General features: G+C 43.6%; 1 protein-coding gene across 1 annotated transcript in view; it reads right to left on the bottom strand.

Annotated features, from left to right (window-relative positions):
- The window catches only part of LOC119444220 (glucose dehydrogenase [FAD, quinone]-like), a 102278-nt gene that overhangs the window by 33911 nt on the left and 47138 nt on the right, over positions 1–21229 (bottom strand). The window contains exons 5-7 of the mRNA XM_049664497.1: positions 11483–11614; positions 9758–9882; positions 5718–5885 (exon numbers count right to left, since the gene is read on the bottom strand). Of these exons, the coding sequence (XP_049520454.1) occupies positions 5718–5885; positions 9758–9882; positions 11483–11614 (425 nt within the window). The remainder of the gene's footprint in view (positions 1–5717; positions 5886–9757; positions 9883–11482; positions 11615–21229) is intronic.

Below are 21229 nucleotides of genomic sequence, written 5' to 3'. Positions count from 1 at the left end.
GAGTCCTTCAGAGGCGCACAGACGGCTGTCATGAACCTTCAGTCGACTGTTGAATCTCTGAGGAAACAATTTCAAATATTGTCAGAAAAAAACGACGACTTAGAAAACCGATCTAGGCGATCCAACCTTGTTCTTTATGGCATTACGGACACTGAAAGGGAAATCTGGGATGAGGCGGAAAAAAATGTTATGTTTGTGTAAGGATCTGCTCGGTGTGAGCATCAATCACAGTGACATTAAACGCACTCACAGAAAAAAAGCGATACAGCGCGCTAAAGCAACGACCAACTTTAGTTGCTTTTTCGTCCTACAAAACTAAACAGAAGGTCTTACTTCAAGGCCGGAAGCTTAAAGAAACAAGCTACGCTTTGAGTGAAGACTACTCCGCACAGGTTCGCTTGAAAGAAGGCATCTAATTTCATTCGCCATAAAGCAAACGCACCCTTTAAGCTTCGGTTTAAGCGTTTGAATATTGGAAACAGCACCTACATCTTTGATAACGAGGCAAAAAAAGGTGGTACAGTGCAATTCATAGCAAACCCTCGAAGCTGGCCGTTCTGCGCATGTCAAACAACGTTTTCAGCTTATAATTATCCACTGCCGCAGCATAAGAAATAAAGCAGATGAGTTCGCACTCGTAATTATTATTGACATTATCATTGTACTGAATCTTGGCTGGATGACACAGTTTTAAATGCTGAAGTGTTCCCAATAGGCTACACGGCTTATCGCTCGGACAGGAACAGACACGGAGGGGGTGTATTCATACTTGTTTCAGATAACTTGCAAAGCTGGCCAATCGATCTTTGCAACATAGACTGCGAGCTTGTTATGTGTAAAGTTGCTTCACAAACTGGTAGGACAATTACAATAGCCTCGTTCTACAGGCCCCCGGGAAATGATAGTGCAGCTATATCTAGCCTGTCTGAAGCACTAGCGTCAGTTTGTTATAACGTAGTTCTACTGGGGGGTGACTTCAACCTACCAGACGTGTCCTGGGGCCGCGGCCGGCCAACCAATTTATCAAACTCGTCGTTACATTCTGCCTTGTTGGACCTCACAAGTAGCTTCAACCTTACTCAGTGCGTAGAGTCTCCAACCAGAGTCACTGCTCTGTCATCCAACGCCCTTGATCTCCTCTTCACAAATGAAGTTGATCTGATGTCTCCACCTATCTGTGTTCCCGGTATCAGCGACCACGCTTTCGTTTTAACCAGCGTTTCTTATCCACACTAAAACCGAGCTCGGCTTACTCCAAAACTGATATACTTTTACGATCAGGGAAACTACCAGGCAATGAAAAGTGAATTCACTGATTTTCTTCCAGCTTTCACAGAGATTTGCGCAGAAAATTATGTTAACATTGCTTGGAGCGTACTGAAAGATAAAATACTTGCACTAATTTCGGAGCACATACCATCAACATTTCTAACTGCCAAACGTCGGAAAGATAAACCATGGATCACCCAAGGTCGATCCACATAGGTCGCGAAGCTTCGAGCGAAATGCGGTTCCGAAAGAATTATCACCGACATCCGAAAGGGTGGTTAGAGCAGGGAGTGAAGCGCGACTAGGTTTGGAGGGAACAAACATTGGAAAAAAAAGTTTTTTTAATTAAAGCGAGACACAGTTAGATTCATTCAACGAAAATAAAATTCCTAGTGAATTTTATATACGCATGGCGAGAAAAGAACAACTCTACTTTACTTGATCATTATATCAATAAACACTTTTTTTTCAGCGTCCACCGTAAGAGCGCCCACCGTTAGAGGCGGGCGTTGCCGCTATCACTTGCAATGCAATGCAGATCTTGAAATGGGCAGAAAGGGTCGCACGCTAAAGTTAACCTGTTACAATACGCCCCCCTCACGTGTTGTGTTGTTCTGCTTGTCGACGTTTGTCTGAATTTGGTGACGCGGGTAGTTTTATTGTTTCTTAACCTATTCAGTTAAAAGCAGTAAGTTGCGACCGCCAGATAGCTATTTACTTTAGCTGTTTTCGTGCGACAGCGCTGGCCGACGGGCTTGGCGTCCGACGAAAGGACGAGCACTTCTACGCCCAAAGGGTTTGTCGGCCTCCAAAAAAAGTATGTTCTGCGCAGCGATGCGATTTCGACACCCGTACGGCTGAGCTTTTCCTGCATCGCTTTCCGCGCTGAAAGCTTGAAATGCCCATCAAGTCGAATGGCGGGGCATTTGAGTATACAGCTATAATGGCAGGCCTCCGTAAACAAATTTCGCGCCTTTGAGAACAAAATGACGTCACTTGTGTTTTTAACGCAAATGACGTCAAATTATTTTTTCTTCCACCGGAAGTGTTCCCTCCTCACACAGATGGCGCTAAGCCCCATGAACCACCGATGAACCGCCATGTTTTGAACGTATGGGCTTCTATGGAAGCTTCGCTGCCAGGTATATTTACGTTGGATCACACCCGAAATCCGTCAACTCCTCAGAACAACACGCCGTCTTTTTCAGAACCTCAGAAAAAGCAAAATACCTGTTCCTTCTGAAAAATTATTTTCTGTCCCGCAAATTTGTAAAACGAAAATTAGTGAAGCACAGCGTCATTTTTTTCAGTACTTTAGATGCAAAGATTCGAGACATAGACAAAATCATATGGAAGCTTGCCAAAAAACCAGGAAAGAGAAAATTGGTATACAGTGCATCACGTCTGACAATGGCACGATAACAAATGATGAATTGATAGCCACTGCTTTCAGCGACTATTTCAGGTCCGCCTTTTCTGCTAATTCCGCAATGAACAATATTACTTTACCGGAATGCGCCTCAGTTCTTCAGGAAATGCCCGATATCACTTTATCAATTCATCGTATTTTTCAAATCCTTACCGGCCTAGATACAAACAAAGCGACACGTCCTGATGGCATACCCAATCACGTGCTGAAAGAATGTGCTAGCTCTCTTAGTAATCTTCTTCTCACAATCTACATGACGTCACTATCTGAAGGAATCATGCCGGACGAATGGAAATTTGCTCATGTGGTTTCTGTCCATAAGAAAGGACCAAAAAATAACTTGGAACAATACCGCCCAATTTCTCTCCTATGTGGCGCTTCGAAAATTATGGAACACAACGTATACAGCAACCTAATAAGGCACCTGAATTCGCAAAACTTTTTTTATGCAGAACAGCATGGTTTTCGCGCGGGATTTTCTTGTGACACACAGTTAACGGAATTTTCTTTTCATATAACAACTGCATTAGATCAAGGTACTAGAGTTGACTGTTTGTTTTTAGATTTCAAAAATGAATTTGATCGGGTACGACATGATTGTATAATACACAAACTTCAGCATTTAAAAATTCCCGCTGACCTAATGAACAGGTTAAAAAACTACTTCGTAAATCGCAGACAGATAGCAGTGGTAAATGGATGTTGCTCATCAGCTGTTCCAGTCACGTCCGGAGTACCGCAGGGGTCTGTTGTGGGCCCGTTATTATTTCTTATTTTTATTAACGATATTGCTAAAAACATCCAGTCGAATCTACGATTGTATGCAGATGACTGCGTTGTTTACCGCTCGATAAACAATCCAAGTGACATCAAAATTCTTCAACAGGACCTGACTAAAATTCGGAACTGGTGTGCTACTTGGTGCATGACACTAAATGAATCAAAATGCAACTACGTGTGCTTTTCTAGGAAATAAACTGATGTTTCCCATTCTTACAGAGTGAACAATTCAACCATTCCGAGCGTAACAGGGGCCAAGTACCTCGGCGTTCACTTCTCAAGCGATCTTACTTGGCAGGATCACATTGCTGAGATTGCCGCGAAAGGGATATAATGTTCTTGGCTCGAAATTTTCACCCCTGTCCTCCGGCAACTAAGAAGTTATTATACACGACATACGTAAGACCTATTCTTGAGTATGTGTGCACGATATGGGACCCTTATCAGGAGAACCTTAAATAGAACCTAGAGCGCGTACAAAACCGAGCGGCACGCTTTAACACTGGTAACTATCGCAGATATAGTAGCGTCACAGAAATGAAAATACGCCTAGACGTTTCGACGCTAGCCGAACGCCGGCGTTGCTTGCGTCTCAAATTTTTTCATAAGATCTTTTACAACAATACTGGCAATAATAAATAAAAATACACGCTTAACCCACATTACATATCCCATCGCCGTGAACACACAATAAAAGTAAGGCCAATAAAGTCAAGAACGAACGTGTTAAAATATTCTTTTTTGCCCAAAACCATCAATGAATGGAATGCTCTGCCTGAGGACACCATTTCTAAAACATCCAATTCAGCCTTTTTCAATGAACTGCTTGACATGTGATCAGTTCGTGTGTTTTGATTTTATTTTTCTTTACGCGGTTGCTCGCCTACTATATATATTTATGAGAGTGTATATGTGGCTATATGAGTTTATATATTTATATGTGCACATGTATGTGTATGTGTGTATATATGTACATATAGTCCTTTTCTTTCTATTTTCTTTTTTTTTTGTTTTGGAGATAGTTATGCTGCCTGCGCTGCATTATGCATCACCGTGTTTTTTTTTTTGTTATGTAACCTTAATTACCACTGTTTTGCATTTGTATTATTTCCCCCCACTCTAATGCTGAGCGAATGTGGGAATGTATAGTAAATAAATAAATAAATAAATAAATAAATAAATAAATAAATAAATAAATAAATAAATAAATAAATGTGGAAATGTGGAAATGATAGATTCAAAAGAAATGTAAAAGTTTGTATGTGTGTTTCTCTACTGTCATACTTACCTAGGGATATTCTCTTATTTTTCTTTTCAACCTTTAAACAGACATGCAGAACATCTTGAATTTCCACGTTCTGCTTGAGTTGCATGCAAGCGACGTGTATGCCTACTCATAACAATATTGATGTTGTCTATTTCCTTTCGTTTTTATTCTGTGTTTACTTTGTCTACGGAATTGTTTCCCAGGTGTTTTGTCATTCTTTTTCCATTTGTCTAGCTCCCTTTCTCTGTTTTTCTTCTTTTGTCGGCTATGATATTGGGATTGTTGTCTCATTAAGCGGCGAAGATAGCATGCATCGCAACTAATAAAGAAACGAGGAACTGGCCATGAAGTATTGGATGGCACTGCGAGTTCACTTAGAAATCAGGCGTCAAAATGATAAAAAATATTAACGAGGGTACAAAGCTTGCGTGTGTTGAGTACAAGCTGTCGTAGCAGCAAACAACTTAGTTTTGGAAAACCGTTCCTACGAGGAGATGGCTGTCAGGCCTTGCCTGCATGGTCGCCACCTTCTCAGCGCGTTTGATGGCCTGGAGATGGGCGTCCAGGCTTAGTGTTATAGTACTGTACCAGAATATTCACAAAGCTTTGCCAAATGTATGCCAGCACATTCAGTAATTTTTTTACCTCACACAGCGTCACTCTGAACAAAAATAATCCAAACGTTCACACCAAAAGCACATGCGGTTAAATATTTCACTTATTGATTAATTTATTCATTCGTCAGGTTTACGCCCCATAAACTACATACTGAACCAGTAGGCGATAGAGTTGCGCGTAACTGTGGAATAAATGCTAGCGTCTGCAGTTCTTTTGCGAGTGCCGAAATCTATAGGAGAAAAGTAGCGCACAATTTTTGCAGGTCTATGATCAACTATCCTAAAACAGACACATTTGCCAAGGAATCTATTCTAAGCCAGAAAACCTTTTCTGTGTCTAGACGCACAAACATACCTTCAGTTCCTTGAGGTGGTCCTTGGGTCCGACACCGGACAGCATGAGAAGCTTTGGTGAATTCGCGACCCCCGCCGACAGGATGACTTCTCGCGTGGCCAGCGCAGTGTGCTCGACACCGTCCTTCAGGAACGTCACGCCCACGGCACGCTTTCCTTCGAAAAGGACCTTCGAAAAACAAAGTGGGCAAGTGTTGGGTTTCCAGTAACGCATAGTTGGAATATCTCTTCTCCGTACGAAAGCTTTACGGGGCGCACGTGTATACCCTCTTCTCTTCCTTCCCCTTGTAATGTGCCGCCTGCTGACAGGCTTGATTAGCTATAGGAGGCAACACCACACTCCCCTAGTATCTGGAGACTACCACGTATCACGCTGACCACGTATCCTCATTCAAGGCCTTATGCGTTTGTGTTTAACTTATAGCTGAACACATTTCGCGCAGTCTTGCGGACAGGTAGTGTGCCTATGAGGCAAACCTGACGTGCACCTAGAGCACGACCGATGAAAAAGCAGTGAGTGCGGCAGCACGAGGTACTCAGCCATGAGGAACGTCATTGTTAGAAACAAGCGCTGCATGCTGACATTCAGGTCGCGATGGAAGAGCAGTAAAATTGAGCAGCTACGCATACCGTTTGTTGGCTGCGCCAAGGTGACCTGAGATCACAGTTCATCTCAAGTTATGCTGGATGCAGCACAGGTGTCATTTGCCGCATTATAGTGACATGCCGAGTTAATGACATTTTGGTCAAACAGTCAGATGCTTAATTTTTACGCTACACAAACAGAGCGGTGAATTAACATGACCAGTCGGATGGTTGTACTTCAGTGCAATACAGTTGCATTTGCGGACGTCTCTTCAACGATACAACGATACTTAAGAATTTCCATCGCTTATGATTTTGTCTCCAGAATCCACGCTATTATCTCTCCAGTGGTGACCCTCGAGGCCAATATGAGGTACATTTGTCATTGAACAAAGCTATATGAACATATTGACAAGCGCGTAAATTGTTTGATTTCGATGAACGCTTTACAAGAGCCAATCGGTGTTACAATGTTATCACTCAGCGCAAGATGCGCCTTTCTCTATCAGAAGTTAGTCGAATTTTATCGCTAGTCCTATCCGTTATTTATTGTCACTGAACCCGGTGTCATCAGAAAGTATGCACGACACCAATTGTGGAGTACTTTCTACAAAGCACGCGTGCACCAGCGATAACGCTGAAAAGTTCTGATCAAATTGGTGACAATCGACGAGTGTTCTCACTGATGTGGGACGATATCTGGGTACGAGGAGCACAGTTTACGTTCGGTCGATATCAGCCTAGTCAAATTCATAGTACGACAAGTGCCACTGCAGAAGGCCTCTTCTACTGCACCAACCGTACCCAAGCTACATCCATGGAGGTAGTAATCACATCACCCCCTTTTACCATCTCCGGTATGCTATTGCGTTTTCCTCCTTATATTCAAACAGGTGGTCCTTTCGCAATGCAGTCAATTATATCTAACTAATACGTCCACTATTACATCACTACATACCCCACTATATCAAATAAAGCAAATTGAATTTATTTGTTTATTTATTTATTTATTTATTTATTTATTTATTTATTTATTTATTTATTTATTTTCGTACTGTCCGGGTCCGAGGACATCGCAGAGAGGAGGGAAGTTGCAAAATAGGACCAGCATTTTTGAAGGCGATGACATCAGTGATGGTAGCAGTGCAAGAAGGAACTCACTGCTGGTCCGGGGGATGAAGTAAAGTAAGCGCTAGTGCGACATGTGGCAACACTCACTTCGAGCTGGTGATCACTGCGAGATAACATGTGGTTTGGTTGAAGCGGGATTTCATTTTTCAAAGTGAAATTAGTATAATGAAGCCTGTATAAGAGACACAAACCGGACCGTTTACGGCACGATGACGGGACGGAAAAGCTAATTGAATGAACACTGGCAGTACGACAACAATCGGAAAGTATGACGCGGGCAGCTCCGTTTTGCACTGCTAGAAGAGTGTTGATTATAGTGACGCTAGTGGGATCCCAAATAGAAGATGCGTACTCTAATTTGGATCGGACAATGAACTTATGAAGTGTAAGCTTAAGGCTGGAAGGGACAGAGGAAATGTTTCGGCGTACATATCCTAGCATTCGGTTAGCGTTTTAGGCACGTACAGACATGCTTCAAGTAAGGTCGTGGGCAATGTGAACACCTCGATATTTGCAGGAATATAAATTCGTGAGCGTTGTGCTGTTTATTGTATAAACAGGATAATTAAGAACGCATGAAAACGAGACACCCTCATTACCTTACACTTAAAGATATTTCGTTTCATTTGCTAAATGTTACACCATGAGTTATCTTGTTGATATTGGACCGTATCTGTGAGGGATAAGACATATTTTTAACCACGCAATGCAAAAGACAATAATCAGTCAAAGGCCTTATAGTTTATTTATTGCCAAGACGTAAGTCATTATTATAAATAAGAACAAATAAAGGTCCTAAAACGGAGCCCTGGGGAACGCCAGATGTTACACTAACAGGTGAAGAGTCAGAATTATTGGTAGATACGTATTGAAAACAGTTAGGCATCAGCATCTATTACAGCCCAGAAAGTTAGGGTCAATATTAAGCTTGAGCATGTTAAGTAGGGATAAATTTGTAAAACACTGTGCCGAACGCTTTTACAAAGTAAAAAAAAAGGAAACGCGATGAATAAATAGCTTGTCATCTACAACATGTAAAATAGTATCAAGGCATAGTAACTCAGTCTAGCACAATAAATGTGTCCTAAAGCCATGCTGGCATATAGAAAAGAATGACTTCGACTCGAGAAATAAAACTAAATATGAGTATATGACTTTTAAAGAAGTTTATGCGGTATATTGTAAAAAAATAGGGCGATGGTTATAAGAGTTACCTGACTTGTGCAAGGGAACCACCTTCCCTAATTACCCACCGGGGCGGCTCCGTCAGCTAAGACGTTGCGCTGCTGAGCACGAGGTAGCGGGATCGAATCCCGGCCGCGGCGGCCGCATTTTGATGGAGGCGAAATGCAGAAACGCCCGTGTGCTTTCGTTGTAGTGCACGTTAAAGAACCCCAGGTGGTGAAAATTAATCCGGAGCCCTCCACTACGACGTGCCTAATAATCATAACTGGTTTTGGCACGTAAAACCCCAGAAAGAAGATGCACCTTCCCTAATTTTCATTCAGATGGCAGACCGGAAACTGCGAAGGCCAAGAGAAGTTCAGCAAAAAATACTGAATAATAGGTCACTGTACTTTTCAACAACATAGTGTTCATTGCATCCACACCTGCTCAATAAGCGACTTCCATACTGTGCATCAACCGAGAGATCCCACCTAGAGCACTGCACGGGCTCGGGCTTACCCGAAAGCCCGGGCCCGGCCCGGCCCACGGGCCGGGCCGGGCCGGGTAGAGCAGTTCTTTCACGGGCTCGGGCCGGGCTCGGGCATGGCGTGTGCTTTTTGACCCGGGCCCGGGCCGGGCTCAGGTTTTTTTGACGCGGGCCCGGGCCGGGCTCGGGCTTTCTGCGAGTTATTCTCGGGCTTCTCAACTCTGAAAAACATGTATTTTTCGGTCTCGGGCCGGGTTCGGGCCAGGTTGGAGTCGGGCTCGGGCCGGGCTCGGGCTTAAGGTAAAGGGGTGGCGGGCCGGGCCGGGCGGGTAACGTAGATTATTTCCGGGCCCGGGCCGGGCTCGGGTCTCGCCATAAAAGTTTTGATCGGGCTCGGGCAGGCCGCCCAATGTAAAAACGGGCCCGGGCCGGGCCCGGGCCGCAAAAATCGTCCCGTGCAGTGCTCTAATCCCACCAGAGAAATTGCAGTTCGCTTCAAACGGGCATTGAGCAGGTATGGTACAGGAGACCAACGAGGCAAGAACATTGTTGGGTATATCACAACATTTCTCGTCAGGAAAGGGTATATCATTGGCGTATTAAATTTCTATACCATAGATGTATGTTTGTATAAACTGTACTGATCGCCGTTGCCCAGCCTGTAAACTCACCTTTGTGGTCATAGAGAAAAGGGAGATCTGCAAGTTGGGACGCTCCCCGGCGACGGGAATCACGAACGCTTTGGACGTCGACCAGCGTTCTTTGCCTCGCATAGTGAATTGGTTCGGGCAGAAACCTGCGAAAGAAGCGCTCGTGTTTCACATTCCAGTCTCTGGCTGCGTCATGGTTCTGAATCGACATCACCACCATGCGAGTTTTACATTAATTGAACAAGCGAAGAGAAGACACTGGAGCTTACTTGCAACTAAAAAACTACTGAAAGCAGACCAACATATAATCAAAAATTTTCAGCGGCTGATATGTGTGATATATACTGTCGCGAGAGGAAATGACAATGCAGTCCTGTTAAACTCTGCCTGCTATAAAAGTCCAGATGCGACTGAACAGTGTGGCTCCTCTTTCCCGCGCTTTCATCTTCGCCGCACTCTTTATGACGTGAAGCATCTTTAAGCTACCAACCTGTCCGAATGTAAGCTACCAGCACATCGGGCCACGTGAGAATTAATTATATAAGAAGAGCTTGGAAAGTGTACTTAAAGCCTAAAAAATGGCAAGTAGCTCGCATTAGACGGCTGTGTGCTTTCTCAGGCAGGAAGGAAACTGAACATAAATGAAGACGCAATGATTACCAAAGTAATCAGATTGCCGTCTTACTTTGGCAATGTATCTGAAGGAGCACCGAAGGATAACAGAGATAGATAACGGAGAGCCATTAAATTTGTAAGTGTGCTGAGGTGCCACTCAGCATCGTACTATGTTGTCCCACGAATCTTAGTCGACCTCCAGACATACATACGACAGCCATCTTTCATCGGACGAACGGTTAAGTTAAGAAGTAACGTTTCTGACACTCTCAGCTTCAACGATATTGAACGTAGCAACCGTAGCAATCGGCTGCTCTAACGTGCATGTGAAGCGGGACTACACACGGTAAGATTGGTCTGCAAAACATGACAATGAACACGGAACCAGCCGCCACATCCACACATATCCAATTTTGTGGCACGGCCGTAACTCAGTTTCTCCTCCCTCCTCCTTTTTTAGACATGCTGTTTTTGTTTACGCAGTGAGAGGTGCAGTGCAAGCAAATCCGAAGACGACTGCTTTGATTATTTTTAGTGTTCACACCGCTTGTCAGTTTTCAGAACTTGGCTACGTCTATCAGTATTACATGCCAACGAAATTCACGCCAGAAGAGTCTCTAATTATTTCTATTGTTATTTTTACCCACGCGGAATGTGACATCAGCGTAACACCCTCGTGCCATCAGGCTCTGCAGATCACCTACATACTGGAAACGCTGACACAAGGAAAGCATTTCTCTTGAGTTTTTGTAACGGTATAACACTGCGTCAAGGCGTCTATATTTCGTTGTGCTAATACCGCTGTCTATACCGGCCGAAATTCGCCATGTACTGTTGACGATATGAGTAGAACAGCCCATAAAACATATTTCTACCACGCTAACAGCGTAGTTAACGCGATGTGTGAAAGCAACGCGCTGGGGCAGGTTACGGCACACCACAAAAGCTGGATGTCAGAAATTTACTCCGTAGGGATGCCGCATATGCGTCAGTAGTCGCGCGCACACGCTCATGAGCAGCTTCTCAGGCGAGCTCAAAGCATCCCATATCGGCTGCCGTCCGTGCAGCAAAGAAGTACATTACAGGTGAAACGAGATGCTCAGTGTGCCTTTCAGATTGCATTTCTCTCACCTGTCTGCTCCCCTGCGTTGGAGTCGACAATGTTGTAGCCCAGCTCCTGTCCCGCCTTGAGGAATGCGTCCAGCACGTACGAGCGGTACTGGGCCGAACTGACCGTCAGCTCGCCACCGGTGCCGTGGAATCCTGAGGGCAGAAGAAAACAAAGGTCTCGTATATGTCACAGCATTTGAATGCAGGAACTATACAATGAGGCTGCGCAGGAGGAAAGAAATATTTAGAATTAGGATAAACACGTACATATTTCGGTTACTTGGCTAGGTGCTGCGTGTATGCCAGCCGTATATAGAAAAGTTTGGACAATACAGGAGAAGTAATCTTAGTGCCAATAACCCGCTTAATAGCGAATATTTGCAACACTGTCTATCGTGTAAACCAAAATTATTACAAGAATATCTGCACACACGGCAACAGCGAGTCCTTTAATATTACTTTACGTTCCAAGTCCTCAGGAGTCTTCCGTAGACAAAATAAGTTGAAGACCTCTGTGGACTTCTGTGTTCCAAACATAGTGTTTTTGTATGTAATAAGTGTCGTTTTTTTCCCATCACAAGCTTTAGCCGAACCGTAGCGTGCAAGAGTTTTAATTGCATATGCGGAGACAAAGATTCGAAGCGCCAATACGAAAAACAATATTTAACACCTGAAAGTTTTCCGCAAGCATGCAAGAAAGAGAGCGTTGGCGCTTCTAGAGAACGACTCGACAAAAATGTAGGGCGCCTGCTATACTATCTTTAGGGGCATTACAACGTGTAAATCGCATCTGTCATACACGCACAGAAAACAAAGTGATAATCACTCTGAAAATATGAATGGTATACTGCCAGGCTTAACATCTACAAGTTGTGACTTCAAAATTACCAGAAAGTCAAAATTTGTTCCACACTAGAGTGGTGCAAACAAGTCAATCTTGGAAGTGCACTTTCCAAGCGTTCTATAGAAAACTGCTCTGTGACTGAACACAGGGACATATTTACGTCCTCGCGGTAATCTTATTCCTAAATAATTTTGTGTAGCTTGTGTGTGTGTGTAACGAATTCGCCCAAACACTGCTCTGTGATCTAGCAGAAGCAAATCTGTTACGCTGTAAAAATGTAACTTGTAATCGATGTAAAACGGTACTGCTGTAACCGATGTAATCGATGTAAAATGGTACTACTGTCTGAACGTGAGGACGAATCGAACTTGTTAGCGGCGACAATCTAAATCCATGATGGCGATTACACCACATTACGCCACAGATCACGTGGAAGCAGCAACTTCAAACCTCAAAAAAAAATTACTTGTGGTGTGGGCCACCGAGGGTGAGGGCACAAGGCTGAACTCTGTAGATGTCGATGCCTTAATACGGTGTAAGCCTCAATGTTCAAGACTTCCTATAAGATGTGTGCTGTTCTACCTGATTATTCGCTATGTGTCATAGGGACGAAGAAAGTGGTTTCGCAGTTTTTTTCCGCAATTGTTTCTATGTCAAACCTAATTATTCTGTTTTGGTGTGTCTAAAGGGCATAGGGAAGTTTCCCTGAAAAAAATATAAGCAAGAGTCGTTCAGATATGCAAAGGAATGAACATTGAATAAGTTTACCAAAACTATTTAAAAAAGCGAAAAGAATTGTCTAGATGTATTTTTAGCATCAAAACGCATACAGTTGGTGTACCATTCACAGCAATTGTTTCTGAAACGGCGTCTGGCAGAAAGAAACCACCTAGTATTTATTAGACTAGCTACACATTCTCGAGATCATATATCCGTCTTTACTAAAACATTCTGACGATATTTTAGATTTTTATGAAAGCTCACGCTGACGAGGGGTTGAAAGGCATCTGAATCGGTGTCAAGGATTGTACTATTCCTTACCTTGGTTTTACCAGCTAAAATGCATCGAAAGTAGCATAAACGAGCTTGCAATGCTTAACCCTTTCAGTCCTGGTGGGGCCAACTGACGACATTACAGAAACCACAATTCATGAAACAAATTAAATAGAAAAAGTTAAGCGTTCCACACAGAGCCAGAAGTCAATTGTGGCAATTACAAAAAGTTCAGGTCGAATAGGGCAGTATAACAATATTTTCTCTGCGGAAAAATCAAGCTAAGAAATATCATGTTGTGTCTCTTTAGGACATCGTCAGTGCCAAACAAATTGACCATAAGTATTGACAATCTTATTGTGAAATAAAAAAAAATTTGCTAAAATTTGCTATCGCAATCGATGCTCCGAAAGGCGGAGCATCGATTGCGATAGCAAATTAGTAGATAGCTATACGAAGTGAGGATAGTAGTTTTATCGGCCGTGTAAATTTACAAATATTTGCTTTCCAACTAAAGAACCAAGCACTGTGTCAACCGCGCACAGTTAAACATTAACAAATTTCGAGCGATGATCGCTGAAACTCGCTGTCAAAACGCTGGAGTGAGGAAGCGCGGCAGCAGCGAGCGCATTGACCTTCGTGCTGTCTCTCACTTCAACGCGAACTAAACGTCGAAAGCACAGCGCATTCGAACATACCGGCACTCGGCGTGGCGTACTTTGTCCACATCCCGAATCGCTTTGAAGATGAGGCCCCGCGCGGGCGCGCACTTTATCCGCGTCACAGATCCCTTTCAATATACGGCGCCCGCGCGGCCTTGCCTCAAGCAGCAGCCGCCAGAGTAGAACGCCCCCCTTCCTTCGCCTCCCCCCCCCCCCCCCCCCCCGGGCCTCGCGCGCGAAAGAAGACAGCACGTTTCCGCCCCGCCTTCCTCCCTCGCCCGCGCAAGATTGAGCCGCGATCGTCAACTGACCCTCGCAAGCGTTCACTCGTACATACAGCGTGCGGCGATTATGTTATCGTGTTTGGAATTTATAGAGAACGTCGCGGCGACGGCCGAAATGCGCTCGGAGTGTCCATATAATTGCTATCGCCATTCGCAATTATATGAACACTCCAAGCGCAATTGTTTTCTAGATCTGTCAATATAACTGCGATAGCAATTATATGGACATATCTATATATATGGACAGATCTAGCTCGGATATTTTATGGACAAATCTAGCTCATATAATTGCGAAAGCCTGGACAGATCTGGAAAACAAATTTAGCAATTTATTTCCGGGCTCAAATGATACCTCATTTCGCGGCGTACGAATTTGACGCCATCCGGGCTCAGTGGTTCTAAAATCGAGCTTGGTAGTAGTCACTTCGTTTTCTTTTTTTTTGCATAGGTTTCCCGGAGCATTTTCTACAAGCATATTTCTCATTTGTCTTGTTTTTAGGCATAATTGCTCGTTCGGAACTCTAATTTAGGTAGGAATGTGATATAACCCCACAGGACATTCAGTTGCATATAGATTATTCATTAATGAAACCAAAGAAGACTGACTGAACTCGGGCGCACAACCTGTTCGCTAGATTTAAAAGAAGTTGAAGATCGCTTTGAGGCGCTTGACATATGAAGTACAAGTACTTAGCGTACAATGCAACTGAGAACAAAAGTTATCGGCACGTGTGCTAAGCTTCGTTTTATTTGGTACAGTTATATTTCTTTGTATGCGCATTACTATAGCCAACAAAGCTATTGGCGGAAATTAAATCCAAATTTTTCAGTCGCTGCCACATAATATAAAGAATGTTGTATGCTCTTGAAAAACTACACGACGTGCTCGTTCACAAACTTTGAGCCCAGGTGTTCCCACTGACACCGTATATGTCAAACTAAAAAAATTCATTACCGAAGGGCTGAAAATTGGCTTACGAAAATTTCAGCCGCACTGAAAAGTACGGCTGAAATTTCCGTAAGCGATACATTTAAGCGGTAAATTACTTAAAGGGGTACATTTACTCATCCTAAACTTTCATCCACTAGAACAATGGTGTATTCCTTCAAAAAATGTTTTTTTTTATTGGCTCCTGCCTAGCTTGTGTGTTAAGCAATCTATTTTTAGCTCAGCTAGACCAATCATCTGGAAGAATCATGCAGTTTCCTGGCTACATTTCTTTTATTTTTTTTATTAGAACTTGTTGCTTTCACGTAATCTCTATCGCGGTGTGCGTGAGATGTCTGTATGGTTTGGTTTTGAAAATAAAGTCTGTTGGTTGCCAGTAGCGCTGCGTTTGTGTATTATTCTGAGCCTTCTCGTGTCCTTGCTCGGTGTCTGCGCTACGACTCGCTCGATGCGCAAAATCTGTGCTACGTCATCGACAATTTTTCACGGTACTAAAGTGCTGAGCAGAACTCCATGCGTCTTGGTGCAGAAGACGTGGATGGCGATTTGTTGTCGACTGGTATTGAACAACCTGCGATTCCAGGCTTTCACATACTTAACGCCTGTGATTGGTATGGCCGTTGTTGTGGCTTTTGTTTGTCGTTGTTAACTTGTGAGGGTGATTGAGCTAAAGAAGGGCGTAAAGGCACATCATAGCGAAGTCTCTCATACGTTCCGCACAAGCGCTTCTGTAGGTTTTAAGTATACCGATATCATTAGAACGATATTTTTTTTCCTTGAGCCCAACCATGCATTCGTGGCACTAGCCCCGTAATGATCCGCTGTGAGCTTTCTAAAGAGGTTGATGTCACGAAAAGCCAAGTATAGTGAATTATTCCCATTTTCGCGGTACTCTTCTAAAAAACAGTACATTTGTAACTCAGGACTGAGAAATTGCTGTCGTACGGCAGTGGTGCAACTAAGCTAACCACAGCTGTCTGTTTTGATTGCGGTCAATAGAAGATTCTTTACAACAACAAGCCTGTTCAGCACCGCTCTCTGAGCGTAACCCGCCTAGGTTGACTTTTGCTTTGCTAATACGATTAGTATTCTTTGGTAACCTCGCCCACTTTGCAATATGTTGATGCCTAGCCTCTTTCACGCAGTGACTTAAGTTGTCTACTAGCTTGGGCCACCAGCTATGTGCTGGCTGCTGTCTTGCCAAGCGGACAACCTAGGTCACTCGGTATTGTTGTGTGCCCATTATAGGCCAATCGCCCAGAATGGATGTGCCAAGGTGACGCAAGGGGTGTGTAGCCTTCAATATAATGATCTCGCTGAATGCACAACGGACACCTCCGCGCTGAGCGTGTCCGCTTGATGGATAACCATTGCAACGAAGTTGCAGCCCCAGATACTAGGCATGCCACGGAGATTCAACTGAGATGCAGTGATAACAATATACAGTATCGTGGTAACATTTGGCATTGCGACTGCCAGCGAGGGAGCCGCTTGGTGTGCCCGCGATGGCGATGTGGTGTGTCGCAACACTGCGCCAATCTCAGTAACGTCGACGTTCGTTCTGAGGTGGGTTCGGTACAAGTTCTTTTTTATTTATTTTATTTCATTCACGTGTTGTCTGTCAATACGTCCTCGAGCGGTGCAACCGTCTCAAATGCCGTGTTAGAAAATCAAGAGAACACGGTATAACGCTACCCTTTTGCAGGAGTAGCTCCTTCACACATATTTAGCTCCATTATCCAGGGACCTGGGACTCTCGGCAATGGTTTACATTTGCGGTACATGTACCCAGCGTCAACCTATTTTATTGGGGGTTACGGCAACTCTCGTAAACAGACGCCGGACAAGCAATGGGAATTGACAACGCTCCCTTTGTTGCGACAGTGTCGTGGTGTGTCCCTCAGGAAAGCGACGCCATTCTTCATTATTCTACTCTACCGAGCACTTGCAACACCTGTGGTACAGTGATAGGTATCCATGAACATGTGTGACTTCGGTCTTTAATAGACTTTTACGTGGGTAGTGATTTCTCTGGACAAAATCTAAATAGTGCAACGCTGCTCCTCTTACCTACCGCGATAGCTTAGCGGCTATGGCTTAGCGCTGTTGAGCTTGAGGGTTCGATCCCTACAACGACGGCGGCTGCATTTCGACGGGGGCGAATTGCAAGAACGGCTGTGTACTTAATATTTCAGTACCCGTTAAATAACCCCAGGTGGTCAAAATAAATTAACGGGCTGCCTCATAATTAGATAAGGGCTTGGTTATCTAAAAAGAATCGAATTAAATAAATCAGCTGCTCCTCTCTGATGCGACGCATGTGGGCGCTTCCAACTTCCAACGACTGTTCAGATGAGGTAGGTAAAACATTTGGTAGGTTATTTTTAATAAGCGTAGTTTTAAGGCTTTCGCTTTATTATAGAATGTGTACTCTCGGTATATCCAATTCAATTCGCTTTACTTCCAAGAAAGTGAGAAGAAAAAAACTAAAAAATAAGCTTTCTGGTGAGGTTCGCCGCCTAAAAGCTGCAGCAGCTTGACAAAGCCTAGCTCTTCCTTGCATGACAGTTGGCAAGAACGACAGCCATTATTGTACATAAATTCAAGGGCACAGATAACAATTGCATGCCCGCTACGCTAAGTGATTCTTGTTGTGTTTACACATTAGAAAAACACTTATAGTACGGCATCGAATTTTCTGTTTTCAAATAATGTACAAACGAAGTAAAGGAACAACAGAAATATAAGTACCAGGCCAAAAGCACTTCAAGCATGTTAGAACATGAACACAGCAATACTATTACCCCATGTTTACAAAGTACATGCGTAGTTCTCGCAATGAGAAATTTATGGTGTGCTTGTACTGGTTTAGTATACTTGGTAAGTTGTTTGTCGTTCATAATTATTTCGATATTTTTGAACTTACCAGTGATCGCTGTTTCTGGTACACGCGGTCGGAACCATCGGTTTTAGGCATGCTGCATTTGCTAAAAACTGCTTAAAACATTAGAAGCAAAATAGAAGGAACGCAGAATACGAAACGCATACATGTGTTCAACAGTGGAAATACCGTACTTATTTAATGCAGGTCTTGCTGACGACATATAATCAAGATTAGCTATATGGCGAATAATCTTCTTTTGTAAAACCTGAAGTTTTTCAGTGTTGGGTTTAGTCGGCGTCGCCCACACTTGATTCCAATAACTTGAGTTTGGTGTCAAAAGTGCGTGATACATCTGTATCTTAGCCTGTGTCAGGAGGAGACGTCGACAGCGAGCAAGTACGCAACTGTAGAAGCAGCTTTTTTACGCACATTGGTGACATGCTGATCGCCACTCGGGGGAGAAGAAAAGGGGACACCAAGAATTTTGTATTCACTGACAACATCGATTTCGTGACCGGCGTACGCAAGTGGCTGTGTTTGAAGAATTTTTTTATTTATGGCTCGAAAAATTACAGCTTTTCATTTCGTTAGGTTGATCGTTAATAAATTTTCATTAGACCAAAGAAATAATTGTAGTAATGTATTACACCTAGTAAATAATTCGACAGCGTCTGGGCTTGATAGAAGTGTCGTCCGCGTAGATCCCAAATTTTGTGGCGTTATCAATATTAATAATGTCAGTAATATATATGTTAAACAATAACGGGCCTAATAGGTTCCCTTGTGGTACGCCACTTAAAACCGGTAGAAAGACCGACGAGTGATTGCGTAAATGAGCGCATACTAGTCGCTTAAATAGGTAACGTATCACCAAGACCAGTGATGTACCACGAATACAGTGTATGCACAGTTTGCGCCATAAAGTTTCTTGACTTAAGGAATGAAATGCCTTTCTGAAATCTATAGAAAGGCCTGCTGTGAAGACATTTTAATCGGTATGTTGGAGTGTAATTTCTTTAATTGTGAGCCACAGACTCAGTTATTATAAGCTATTTATTACATTTGATATATTACCTTGATTTATTTCAGCATTAACAATGGTATGAATTGATAAATGAATGAATGAATTATTCAATGGTTTATGGCCAAAGCAAATATGACGTATTGCCAAAGGCAGCTATACAAATTCTACTCTAGGCATCCAGACTCACAAAGGAGAAGCACCCTAGACAACAGCAGAAATACTTGTTTCGTGAAAATATCAAATTGAAAATGAAGGTACTACGATTATTCAGTCGGGTTGAAAAAATAAACAGTCAAATGATAGCACACGGGCTACAGAACGGAAAGGAAAAATCTTTGAGCAAGAATGAGACACCGGGTCAAATTGACTGAAATAAGTACCAGGTAATTTCAATAACACCAGAGATATCAATAAATACCAATACGCCTAAATAAGACTCCTGGTAAATGCCAAGAATATTAATAGACATCAATACGAACTACAGTAGTAACGTCATACGACGTTTGCAGGAATTTGCAAGCTGTCCAGAGGTTTTGACTCGGGGTGGAAGAGCGTAATGAATCGCCCTATTTTTTTTAAAGATATATGTAAGGAGTTTTGGGTTAGAGCTCCGACATTTTAAGGAAAATTAAATCAACGCATTCACCATTTGATCAGTGAGGATGAAGAGAGCATCACTTCCTGTGTTCCAAAAGCGCCACTGGTGCTTCTCGCAACTGCACATTACACCGTCAGATGCAGTACGCGTGTCACTAAATTGCTGCCCTTAGACGGCGAGTGAAGAGCCGCATTCTCAACATAAACCGTCTACTAAAGTACACTTATAACCAACAGAGGCGGACAAACCAGCGCAAACCGTCCTCACGTAACTTTTCGTAGTGCTTGATTATAAAGGCATTGCATTCTAATTCAACGAAATGTGCGCAGAAAAAAAAAGCAAGAATGGTTTTAGAACTGCGCTGCGTACGAAGGGTAACACTGAGTGAATAACTTGCCCTTTAGCGTTACGCTGTTCTCCCGGGAAAGCGTATGCAGCTGTTTGAGGGTGTCTTCATGCGTGGCAAAAGGATTCAGGCTTGATAATCATTCGCACGTGTACTGCCGGCGTGCTTAATTAAGCGCGATGCCGTGAGCCAAAGAGGGTCGCCGGGTGAAGGGATAAAGCATGCACAGGCTGGGCCAGAGCCTCTAGGCATGCCTCCACGTAACGGGACAAGGCTACACAATGCTTTATCGTTCGTCGAGGTCAAACAGAGTCCCGAGAGGTAAACGAGAACGCAGCCGCGGGCGCACGAAACCGACACTGCATGGCTCTCACGTGAGCAGGAAAGGCGGCGCGCTTGCGCTGACAGATCACGGAGCAGCCGTCCACTGTACCGGCAGCATGACCCTGGCAAGCGCGAACAAAGGAAAAATAAATTAGCGCGCCTTTCCTCGGGCAGAGATAAAAAGGACACGCGCTAACGATGCCTGCCACATCTAAACTGCCGCGCCTGGCCAATTTCAGGAGCGGCGTTTGTATACAATGCGGCAATGGTGTTCCTCGATGACGGAGCCGCCGGCTTGAGGTGCCGGAAAGGAGCAGCACTGATCATTGATGCCGCTCTTAGAGCCAAGGATTATTATAAATGCTATACTTTTGCCCGTGGTATAACCAAATCAGGGCCGAACAGTGATACGAGACTTCGCTGAGGAGGCAACCCATCGCAATTACCGACCTAAACTTGCACCCCTTCACAGTGGAAACTCAACCGCTTTGTAGAATGAGCGCTAAGCCTAATTTAAATGGAAATACCACGCACCTCAATGTGGAAGTGACTGCTGACTGTAAGTGGAAACAAGCTGCCAAGCTGTCGTGCTTAATAAATGCGTCGTGGGCGTTACAGTAGGTATATACTGAATTTGCGGCGTGTTCTCGCATTCAAGCACATGAGACCCCAAAACGTGGCATAGCTGCAGTGTATTTCCTACCGAATCTGCAGTCACTTCCCAGTTGAGGTGCTCATTACTTTTTTTTAATTACGCTCGGCTCTCATTCTTCAAAGCGTTCGAATTTGTCATTGTTAAGTAGTGCAAGAGTTATTCGGAAATAGCGAGAATTATTCTTCGCGGTGCAGTCAAGTTTCAG

Source organism: Dermacentor silvarum, chromosome 3 (genome assembly GCF_013339745.2).
Source record: "Dermacentor silvarum isolate Dsil-2018 chromosome 3, BIME_Dsil_1.4, whole genome shotgun sequence".
NCBI classification, from domain to species: domain Eukaryota; kingdom Metazoa; phylum Arthropoda; class Arachnida; order Ixodida; family Ixodidae; genus Dermacentor; species Dermacentor silvarum.
This window is presented reverse-complemented; position numbering and strand designations above follow the sequence as displayed.